Source organism: Fulmarus glacialis, unplaced genomic scaffold (assembly GCF_000690835.1).
Source record: "Fulmarus glacialis isolate BGI_N327 unplaced genomic scaffold, ASM69083v1 scaffold15521, whole genome shotgun sequence".
Lineage (NCBI taxonomy): Eukaryota > Metazoa > Chordata > Aves > Procellariiformes > Procellariidae > Fulmarus > Fulmarus glacialis.
The window spans coordinates 37,146-49,225 of NW_009191009.1; the positions used below are offsets into that span (position 1 = coordinate 37,146).

At 37.8% G+C, this 12,080-nt stretch overlaps 1 protein-coding gene across 1 annotated transcript in view; it reads left to right on the forward strand.

The window, feature by feature from the left end:
• The window catches only part of FNIP2 (folliculin interacting protein 2), a 32,743-nt gene extending 21,407 nt beyond the window's left edge, over positions 1 to 11,336 (forward strand). Inside the window, exons 14-18 of the mRNA XM_009586531.1 lie at positions 2,536 to 3,856; positions 4,663 to 4,819; positions 5,996 to 6,196; positions 9,896 to 10,011; positions 11,258 to 11,336. Coding sequence (XP_009584826.1) covers positions 2,536 to 3,856; positions 4,663 to 4,819; positions 5,996 to 6,196; positions 9,896 to 10,011; positions 11,258 to 11,336 — 1,874 coding nt within the window. The remainder of the gene's footprint in view (positions 1 to 2,535; positions 3,857 to 4,662; positions 4,820 to 5,995; positions 6,197 to 9,895; positions 10,012 to 11,257) is intronic.
• The last annotated feature ends 744 nt before the right edge of the window (positions 11,337 to 12,080 follow it).

Below are 12,080 nucleotides of genomic sequence, written 5' to 3' on the forward strand. Positions count from 1 at the left end.
GAAGTGTTTCCTGGTTTAGGATGTCTTTAAAACGTTATGCAGAGGAGTAATGGATTAGACTTGGAGGGGAAAGTAGAAGCTTGCTCAGGATGTTGAGGATGTAGCCAGGCCTGGGGTTATAAAAACCAGCTGGACTGGAGGCGTAAGATCGGCAGTAGCTCTTGTGGTCACTCCCAGGAGCTACCACTGGTGACTAGTCAAAATTCTGTTTCTCTTCCTGCCTTCCCAGGCTGTATGTTGCTACCAGCATTGGCCTAGCCAAGTTCTCCGTGCCTGAACTCAAAATGCTGTCTGGTTTTGTTTCGTTCTTAATAAAGCCCAAAAGCCATTATTTGGTGGTTGCAGTAACTGATACTGAAAGTAAAATGTTGCCCTCTGCTGGTCTCCTTCTTTAGAAAGAGGGAGGGAAAAATAAAAAATCATGGGGCTTAGTGCTTTAAAATGGAAATGACTTTCTGTTAAGGAAAGGATTTTGATGTCCCTGTCTTTCCACCTTCAGACCTATCTTTTCATTACATATTACATATCAATTACAATTACTTACTGACACAACTGTAAGTACCACTGTTAGGAAGACATAATACTGTCTCTTAAAGATCAGCTTCAATCTAATGGTCTTAATAGTAGGCATTAGTATGTTTTGAAGACCACAATTTTGACTTTTTGTAGTCTTATTAGTAATGGTTTTATATAAAAGTCAATTGTGCTAATGAACATGAAGCCTGAATCTGATTTCCATAGCAACTGTGCTCAACTCGAAAGTAAAAAGATATCTTCCCATTTCCTTTCCAAATTGCTAGTGCTTGTGGCCCGCCAGGCATTGAGGTTAATTCCAGCTGAGTATGCTGAAGCCCACTTTCCATTACTGAGGAATGAATTTGCTGGCCTGTTAGGCTACGGGGCTAGGTGCAAGGGTGTTCTGAACTGGGAGAAGTCAGCACACTGATGCCACCACACAGCAGCCTCTCCAGTGCATCGCTGGCATCATGGGAAAAGGCAGATCTTGGCAGGGGAGACAGTAAGTGAGAGCAGTGGAATTACTGTCTCATTGATCCTTGTTTTGCAGGAATGGAGTCAGGAGCCTTATTTGTTTTATGTTCTGTATGGTGAATAGGAGGCTGGGCATAAAAGTGTTGTTTGCTTGGGATTTTGGGGTTTTTTTTTTTGCTGTTTTAGTCTCCTCATTTTGAAACTAGAGGTTCCCTTGCCCTTGGTAGAAACCTTCCTGAAGGTTTTTATTACACCTTTCATTTAATGTTGCTTCTTGAGGTCTCGTACAAAATCTTGGTGACAAGCTCTGTCCAGAACATTTGAGCAGCCCTACGCAAGGGCTTAGCATCTAAAACAATCTAGTAGATTAGCAGGTAGCTGATAAAGCCTCAAGCCAGAGAAGCCTGCTTTCAAGATGAGCACTTACATGGCTAAAGAAAATTGAGCTTTTGGTGGTTGTCTCCCATCTGCTGACGATGTCAGCCACAGTTTGGTTAGGCAAAGACAATTTAGTGGCTGTTCTCTAATGGGTGTCAGGTGAAGGCAACTGGGTTAACTCAATCTGGTAATAGACATTTCTTATGTTAACCCATCTTTGTCTGATAGAGCATGTGAATGTTCCCTTATTGGCTATCTATGTTTACTTCTCCCAGAACTTTGGAGTAGAAACCCTTCAGCTGATAGAGGATTATAGGCAGCTGGAAGATAGTTACCACTCTCCTGAACAAATATGTTGAAAGTAGGATATGTATGACCTTAGTTCTGTTATAAAAGCAGTTCTTCAGGATAAATGAGCTAGCAAATAAGCAATTCTTGGGGGGACTCAGATTACATTGTACTACCTACCTTTCATATTACAGTTGTATTTTAAGTAGTGAATATATTTTCTTGTTCTCTGCCACACCCTGCCAAAGACAAATGCTCGTATTAGTGAGGTTGACTCCAAGTATATAGAAGTGCATGTACCTTGCCCAGTAAGGTAGTTACATGCCTCTTTTTTCAGAACCTTATCTATTAAGCTAATATTGAATCCTTTTTGCTTTTTTGCTATCTTAGTCCTCAGAAATATAGTTTAGATTTTGTCTGTATGAAAATTCCTATGTTTAGCAGGAAAAGTGACTGCAATAAAAGAGAGTAACTTTGATGTGAAAGAAAATGAGTAGGAAAATAGTATAGCTGGCTTCAGAGTTTAGCTGGATCTATATTCCTCTTCACTCTCTGTTGTGTCAATTTCCAAGTGATAATATCTTGTAAGCATCATGTAAATAAAAACCTCAGTGGCTTTGAACAGAAAGAAACTGCGTAATAGCAGCTAATCCTTCACAAAAACACCAAAACCCTTCTGGACACAAGCCAGGTATAAGAAGTGCTAGAGGATGACTTTTGTTATTCTTTGTTTTAAACTTTTATGAACTTACTGTGAAATAAATTAACTATCTGATTTCTGTCCATAGTAAATGCTGTTTCAAAATGTGTTGAATTTAAACTATATAGCTTGTATTACAACCAAACATAAGCATGTGAAATTTTTGTTCTCCTGTATAGGTGATCTCTACGGTGCCATAGGCTCTCCAGTTAGATTGACTCGAACTGTTATTGTTGGAAAACGCAAGGAGTTGGTGCAGCGCTTGCTCTATGTTCTAACTTATTTCATTCGGTGCTCTGAGCTGCAGGAAAATCAGCTGACATGGAGTGAGAAGGCTGCAGAAGGGGAGCAAGTGCTAAATGGAAACAAGATCACAACTGCACTAGAAAAGGGAGAGGTAGAGGAGTCGGATTATGTGGTTGTCACTGTTAAAAATGAACCTGCTCTTGTGCCTCCAATCCTACCTCCAAAGAATGATGGAAGTAAGAGCAATGGTATTGCAGAGTGGGTACATGACCCAGAAAGCACTCATGCTGTCCCAGTCTCTTCAAAAGAAAAGAGAGAAGCAATAGGAAAGGCCAGTGAGAACTCTGAAGCATCTGTTGACTGTCTAACTAGAAGTTTCCATAAAGGAGCAGCTGATGGTAGGAAAAGAACTGTCACTGATACAGGAATTGTATCCTGCCACTTTGAAGAGCCATCTAAGTTGGAGGATTTAATGGATATGAAGAACAACAAGAACCAGAATGAGAGAAAAATGGAAAAGCAATTGTCTAGTAGGTCATCTGCCTTACCTTGTCCTGAAAGGTCTGGCCACAGGAGTTCACACTTAGAAAAGGTCACCTTTCAGATTGGAAGTTCTGCGTCACCAGAGTCAGACTTAGAAACTCGTAGAAGAGAAATGGAAGAAAATCTGAAGGCATTCAGAAAAAATCCAGAGGTGATACATTGTGCCTCAAGTTCCACAAATCTGACTGTGGATGCTTCCCAGAATCAAAAAGAAAGTTGTGAAGCTGCCTTTATATCCTTCAGTAAACATAATGTTTGTTATGCACAAATCCCACCTTGTGAGGGGAAGGAGAGTATACTTAATAACCAACATATGGAAAGTAAAGGAACTGAAATTAATTTAGTGAACACAGTATCTAGTGAACCACTTTTGCCCACAGATAACATAGAAACTGTAAAATTGCCAAGTCTGAAAGAAACTAGAACTTTATGCTCTCGCAATCTGGAGAACTATTCCCCTGGCTGCGTAGAAGTAGGTTCTGCTGTCAAACAGGATTCCCCTAAAGTAGGTGCTAAAGATGTCCCCTATGGGGATGCTGGAAGGAAAATCCCCTTCAGAGTTGAAGGGGACATTCCAAGGAACGAGAGTTCAGACAGTGCTCTTGGAGCCAGTGATGAAGAAGGTGATTGTTGTATCCCTGATGAAGTGCATCATGATAATGTCAGCAGAAGACTCGAAGAGTTTGCAGAAGTGGAACTTCCTTTACCAAGGTAAAGAAGTTTAAATTAATTTAGAACTAAATGGAGTCAAAAGCTGTTGCTATTTTAGAGATGTTCAGGGTTTCACGTCTGAAATCCTCTGGGATCTTGACTAAGTTCCTTGCAAACAAATCCATAACAGGCACTGTTGATGTGGTTAGGATTCTTGTAAACAGACTTGGCAAAAAGAAAAGCAAGACCGAGCAGGTTTAGATATTGAAGTTTTCTGACAAAGGTGTTCTTTGAATGTCTAATAAAAAGTGATCAAACTTTTTTATGTAAACTGCCTGAAACATTTGATGTAGACTTGTAGACAGAACGCCTGAGGACAAGCAAAACGTCAGTTTTGCTCCAACTGATAATTGTTTAGATTTGACATATTTGACAAATCAAAGACAGATTTGAAATAAATAAGGGCGTCCTATTTGAAAACTTTTGAGCTTTACAGATGTGCGTGGAGCTTGCTGATGCTTAAGGTAGGTAGCTAGAAAGAGTTTGCCTCTTGGACTGAGTTAGAGAAAACGCAAATTTAGCAAACCTGTTAGCTGCAGAACAGGGAGCTCATACATACCACAAGCTCTAATACATTTAGATTTGCCTTTTCACAAATTTGAAGGAATCAATACATTGTTAAAGTTCAGCTTTTAAAATCCTTGTTTCAAAGAGCACCAGTAATTGCTTTACTGTATTTTGAGTACATTTGTTGATTAATATTTACAATAGAAGCAGGGGTGATAAACCAAACATAGCATTCATTCAAAATCTGAATGCAGTCTGTCAAGCAAGAATCTTACCTGCTTTGTAATTCTGTATTTCAGGTCAAATACAATCAGCAGTCAATGCGTGAAAAATTTTGGAAGATCACTTCTGGGTGGTTACTGTCATACGTACATACCTGATCTAGTGCTACATGGAATAAATAATGATGAAAAACTCAAGCAGTGTCTACTAGCAGACCTACTTCATGCAATGCATGTGAGTTAAAGTGCTGTTCTGAGTAGGAGTTGTGATATTACTGAGACCTACAGAAGCAGGTCTTCTGAATAGGTCCTGTTTCTTTCTACTTCCCTGTTCTGAACAGCCACACCTGACATGTCTGTCTTCTTGAAAGATATAAGCCCTTAATTCATTGTGTGCAAAGCCTGTTCACACAAGAATCACATTTGCTTTCCTTTATACTCTCTCAAGTCTTCTCTTCAAAGATAAACACAAGGAAAATTGTTTGCAACTTCAAGTTACAAACAATGAAAAAAAAGTCAAACTACTTCTTTTCAGTCACAATAGCAGACAGAATTATCTATATTTCATAAAAATTATATGCAAGTTGAAACATTATTTTTCCACTTTGTGGCATATGTTGCAAGGGAGATAAAGTCTTGTGGAGGTCTGTGTTATACTAGACTGTAGCAGAAATGACTGACTACAAAAAATCGTTGTTGTCCGTAGGTAAGAACTTTGCCGTGTTCTTACTCTACTTTAGGTACTCCTAAATTATATAATTAATTTATAACTAACTTTTCACTAAAGTAGCTGTGATCTTGTAATGCAATTTTAAATGTTTATCTAGTAATTGTCAACAGCTTCTCTCTATAGCAATTAAGAATCATCCTGCTGGAATGAGTTCATGTACTATCCGAAACAGTGATGTGTGTGTATGTAACTATTTTAAACAACATCAAATTCGTCTAATACGACAATGTCTCTTCATACATACCTTGCCTTGATTGTGCACAGTGAAATCTCTCACATATCTCTGAAACATTAAATATACTTTCACCATCACTGGATCAGTATAATTATTTCTCTTTTCATTTTGAAAGAAAATTATCTTTTCAAGGAAGATGGTGGAATACTTGAAGGAAATTATAATGGAGTAGTGATTTTGAAGCACCAATTAAACAAAATTAAATGCCTTGATCAAATTGGCACTTAAGACTTACCTGACCCGGTGTTGCTGAATGTAAACTCTGTCACTGAAGTTGGTATTCCTTATCATTTTTGAGATGCCTTTGGTTTCCTACTGGACAAAAACATTCATTGTATCACTTTCTTATTCCCTGCCTCAGTGTGAATAAAAGTAGAACCTCAAACTAAGTTGTGGAAATGTATGTGGAAGTGTCACATAATGTTTGTATTTTGTATCTGTTGCAGCATCCAGTGCTAGATGAGCCCATAGCAGAAGCTGTCTGCATTATTGCAGACACAGATAAATGGAACGTGCAAGTAGCTACAAGCCAGAGAAAGATGATGGACAATATGAAGTTAGGCAAGGATGTTTTGGTTTCGAGTCAAGTGTCCAGTTTATTGCAGTCTATTTTACAGCTTTACAAACTCAACGTCCCAGCTGACTTTGTAAGTATTTCTTTACTGAAGACTGAAGCTAATGAAAATTGCTTATCTTAGATAGCAAATGCAGAGTTTTGTACACTGCATTGGTATACCAGTGAACTAATACCTGAAATAATGCAGAGTTGGTACAACATATTTAAAAGAATGCATGCTACAGTCCAGTAACAGATACTGTTTCATCTGTAATTTACATCCAATAGATCAGATTAAAGTTAACTACTCCAAAATACATATGCCAAAACTCAAGTTGTTTAGGCAGTTTTAGTATGGTCCTCATGTGTTTATGATTTGGCTTTTATTTTTTTGTTTGTATAATTTCCACACTTCTATGTTGTTGAAGCTTCTATCTACCCAAGCCTGTTTCTAGCATACAACTTCATATTCTTGGGCTTTCTATCCAACCCCATGCAGTGGATGCCTCTTCTCTCTTCTCCCCAAATAATTGTGTCTGTGTGTGTTTACTTGACCCTTCTGTTCTAGGCATATTTCAGCCAACCCTGTCAGCAAGTGCTGAGTCAGGTAGCCTTGCCAATGTCTCCATAGGATTGCTGGGAGGCAACTGAAACCTGAAAACACCTGGGGGTGGGTGGGTTGCAGCAGGGGATGTTATTTTGTCATATTGCATACTCCCTATCCCACAGCATCCTCTCCTGTCCTCATTAGTAGTGGAGTTCATCAGAGCAAATCAGTAATGCTGGTTTTGCTGATTACAACAAAATTACCTACAAGTCTGGCAATTATAATTATAATACAATTTTTAATGCACAATTGTAGATTAGGGAAGATGGGGTGTTTTTTTCAGTAGTCACTCCTTTTTCAATAAACAGAATTGATTTGTTCTTCTGCAGATAGCCTTGAGAAACTTTGTAGGAAGCCTGTGTAATGACTATGCTAGCAGATGGAAGAGGAGGATAGAGCTAAACACTAACAGCTGTAAATAGTATTAGTCGACACTGTTTTGGATAAAATTAGTGGTATTGATTACGCTAAGTTCTTGAAGTCAAGTGCTAGGCAAAATATGTGGGTACATTGTCAATGTTGTCTCTGGATTCTTCTGGGCATTGAAAAATATGCAACTTTGATTAAAATTATATCCTAACACTTGCACAGTAACACCTTGAATTCTGGCATTTCTAAACTGAATAGTTGATTCTGCAACTGAAGTGTTCTTTCCAGTGTTGCCTTGGGGTTTGTATATGCAATGTCTGTATTCTTTGAGTGGTGTGGCGGGTTTTGGAGGTAGAATGTTTTTCTGGGTTTTTTTTATTTTCTTTTTCTTACAAAAAGGAACAGTGAAGTGACAGTGCTAGTAGTTTGTAAATTCTCTATAATCCATGTTAGAGATACTTTGATTCTTCTGTTGGTGGATTTTACAGCTCTTTGCTAAAACAGAAACGTGGGTGCATGGAAGTCAAGTGTTTCACTAAACTCTAGGGGGAGAAGTGTGACTTTTTTATTGTAGTGATTCTATTGATTTAAATTTTAACAAAAACATATGTACTAATACGGATCAGAGATGAGCATAATGCAGTATGTTTGAAGTTTCCTTTATGAGTGTATATTTCTTTACATGCAGTTACTGTTCAGATGAATAAGCTTTTTGGTTTTTTGTGGTACAACAAAAAACAAAACCCAGCTTGAGACAGATGAAAGGCAAGTGGTGGTACCTTTGTTGTGGCACTTCAGACTAGTAACCATACTGCAGAGAGCTTTGCAGTATGCCAGGGTGAGAGGGAAGTGATGGTTGCAGCTGCTGCATGTCAACAATATGTCAAAAGTTTTACCTGCATCTTTAAACTAATTTTAAGCTACTTTTCTAATTTTAGAAGTGACTTGACTTTTTTTTTTTTCTGTTTAGTCAATGAGAAAAGCTGCAGAGGAAGCTAATATGAAAAAAAAAAAAAAACAACAGACTTTAGTACCTCGCTTAATGTGGTCATTTTGAACAAAATGGATTCTGTGTACTGAGCTTATGAGGAAAATGTCTTTGGATTCTTTGCTGGTATTCAGGAGGAGCAGCTAATCTTATGTAAAGAATCTCTCTTAGAATAATGTGGGATTCTTCCTTACTTGCTCCCTCACAACTTAAAAAAAAAAAAAGTCCATAATCCTTTCGCATGAGTACTGGAATTGAAATATATTGAACAGCTACTTCGTGAATCAGCTGTATGCTCCCCTGAACCACTGAGGAAGTGCTCATAGGGTTTTTGCATTAGAGTTACCTGTAATGGAAAAGATAAGAATGTTTCCCTTTTGGCTAGAATCAGAAGTGTTATGATTATAATGACTTGAGTGGAAACTTGCTTGAATCAAATAGATCAAACTACTCTCAAAAAGCTTTTGCCTTTCCTCCACTGGTGGCAGTTAGCTTATTCTATGACTATGTAACACTTTTTTTTTAAAATGCCTCTTTATCTTCCATGATTAAGACCTGATATAAGCTCAGAGAATCATTAAAAATCTTGCTTCAGACCATCAGAAAAATACATGGTAGGCTACCTACAAGCACGAGTCTTTTTCTTTGCTCATTATTTTTTAATTAGCAAAACTGATTTCACAGGATCTCATTTCTAGTACTTATGGTTTTCATTCAACTTGAAAAGTACATTGGATGATGGCCTAAAGCTATTTGCTGCTACTGTTTCTAATTGCTCTCTACGCCTGCTGGATGATTATATACTTGATAATGTGAGGTTCTGCATGCACTTCCTGCTTTCATCTCCGGGAGTTTGGAGAGCTGAACTAATTTAACTTTTTTGAAGTGGTCATCCCTGTGGAAAGAAGGAATATAACAAATTGAATATACCTTTTGTCCCAGAACAAAATACCTGATAAGACATCCTACCTACTGACCTTGTCGTACTAAAAAAAACCCCTCTCCCTCTTTGAAGCTAAGGTTCATCTGCTCTCTTGCAGTTGGTGTATGAGAAACCATGCATCACATGACTGTATTTAAAAATAATACACATTTCTAGCATGCCACTGCTGAAAGAAAAGGGGAGTGATTAAATTGGTATTTCAACTTGAACCTTTTGGGAAACAACATCAGATATTTAAGCAATTTAAAACTAGAAGTACCTAGGACTAATAAAAACAAATGCCTAAAAAGGATTCGTAACCTAGCTTCTCCAGTAAAGTACTGAGCAAAAGAGCTACAATTTTATGACAAAGAAGGTAATGGTGTCTTCCACTTCTTGAGTCTTAGTTTCTTGAGTGGCAGATCCCTAGAGCTAAAAAGTGCTAATTTTAGGAACTATTATCTAGACTGAGTCTTTCAGAAAAAATAGTACTGACTTATAACAAAGACATCTTGATCCAAGTATTCTAGTTTGATTCTTAGTAAGACATCTTGAGTGTCTTCGAACCTGGTTAAAACTATTTAAGTCAGCAGAAACACTGTGGCTGACTTGAGTGGGAAATGGATGTGCAGTTTGTGCAACAAACGCGCTGCCCAAGAAAGCTGGAATTCCCCAATTCATTGAGGGGGTTCCCCTTTGAGGAGACTATCCAAAAGTTATCCAACTTTTTAATGTTGCTCGCAGATCTGTAACAAAACCAATTGCCTCTTCTGGATTTTGGAGTGGAGATGTAGTTTGAAAGATGTTCTAGCTAAGATAGAAGCTAAAATGATATGCTTACATTTCTGTAAAATTTGCATGCGGTTGCTAAAGCCATTCTGAGGTTTTTGGTCTGTGTTTACAGTGCATAATGCATCTTGAGGATAGACTGCAAGAGATGTATCTCAAAAGCAAAATGCTTTCAGAATATCTGCGAGGACATACAAGAGTGCATGTAAAAGAACTAGGAATTGTATTGGGGTGAGTATTGCAGATATCGATCTTAACCAATGGCAAAACTTGAGGCAGTTATTTTCCTTTTCAGTTTCTGAATGTTGACATCTTGTTCCCATGGGCGCTTGCTTCTTACTTCGTATTTAGCACTCTCCTCTTTCATGTGCCTAATAAAGTGTAAAAATGGGTTCTACTGAGCCATCTGGAAACCAGGAGGAGACACAGTTCGACTGCAAGAACAAATCACTTGTCATTCTTAAATCTTAAGAGTGAAGAAAGTTTGGATTTTGGTCATTAGGAGGTTATCCACGTATTCATACGCATTCTTTCTGTCTCGATCTCCTTAATGAAAACTCCATCCCAGCAAATACTTGAGAATTTTTGGAAGGTTAGGTGGTGCACTTGTATCTTGAGGGAAGAGGGGGTTCTCAAAAAGCAGATGTAGGAAAATAGACAGGCATCCTGTTTGGCAGCTGTCTTCTAATAATAGTACTTGATTGGCACACAATGTTTAGGGATGCACCTGCTGACAGCAGAATAGGGGGAAGGGGGAAGAAGTGAATACACATTCCCAAGAAGGTGGTTTTTAGCACTGTAGGTAAAACTTAATTTATCTTTATCCAGACTGTTCAAGATTTCATGCTGAGAAATGTAGCTGTAAATAGTGAAATCTGAAATAAGCACTTTTCTCAGTGTGTGTATATTTGTATAATATATATACATACGTCCTGGCCTCTGAGCAGCTTTACATTGGAAATGGTTGGAAACTGAGCATTGCATTTGAGAGACATTCCTGGGACTGTTATTGCATAATAATTAGTAATTCTAGCTTTTGGTCATTTTTCGTAAGAAAGTGTATGGTGAACTGAGTTATATTCAAAACATGAAATGCACAGTCTTCCATAAGCTAATGTTTAGTACTTACTTAAACTGGGCTTATTGGTGCTTACTGACTGGTAAGACTACAAGCTAAGGCTTATAGTTTAGCAAATAAATAAAAGTTTTTATTTAAACCAAAAAAGATTATATACCACAAAACGTAATACTAATTTTGACTTGAATGGTAGCATACTTCTTGGTTTTAAATGTTACTACCTACCTTTACTGCTATGTTATGAGTAATGGCAATAAGTAATGATTAAACAATGAACTCAGTTATAGCAAGACACTTCCAATTTCTTTAAAGTGAATGAAAAACATCCTCTTGTGTTTCTCTTCTTTTATGAAGGTGACTGTATGTTTTAAAGTCTGTCTCTCTTTTTTTAATTTCTAGGATTGAATCCAATGACTTGCCTTTGTTGGCTGCTATAGCAAGTACTCATTCCCCGTATGTTGCTCAAATACTCTTATAAATTCAAATCTCAGGATAGTCATTCCCTTAAAGTAAAATAAAGAAAATGGGAATGTTGAATGAAGAACAGAGGTGCCAAACACTGGTAAAGGGGAGCACTGAGGAAAGCAGGTGATGACTGTACATTCTACCACCTTCTGATTCTGATTTCAACCGGATGTTTTATTGGAGGACTTCAGTTTACATAATGTAAAAGGCATTCAGGTTTTTCTTACAATCTCACTTCTGACTTAAATCAAGAAAGTGACTGCATCCTTGCATTTTATTTTTATTCAAAGGACAAAAGTTAACACTATGTGGCAGACCAGGCGCTGCCATCCAAAACGCTGCTCAAAACCATGAAGTAACAGTTAAAAAAACAAGTGGGTTAGAATGGATTTCATAATACTACGCTTGTGAGTGTGGTGTGGTGTATGTTTCTTTGCTGGGGAGGAGGAGGAGCTGTAAACTATGTATATAGCTTTCCTATACACAAGTGTATTAGATGGGACATCATTTTCTTGCAGAGCATAAGCATGATTTTGTATAGTAGAACTGACCAGCTCGGAACAAGGAACCTAGATTAGCAGCCAAATGTTATGTGGGAATGGATGTGTGCATGAGATGATGTGACTTTTCCCTTAAAGGACAAGAGGTTAAGAAAGCTGTGGCTGCTTCTTTTTAATGAGAAGGCATTCAAATGAGCCCATGGCTAGAAGTGGAATGGAATGGACTTCTGAGATAGGGATTTTGTGGGAGAGCCTTA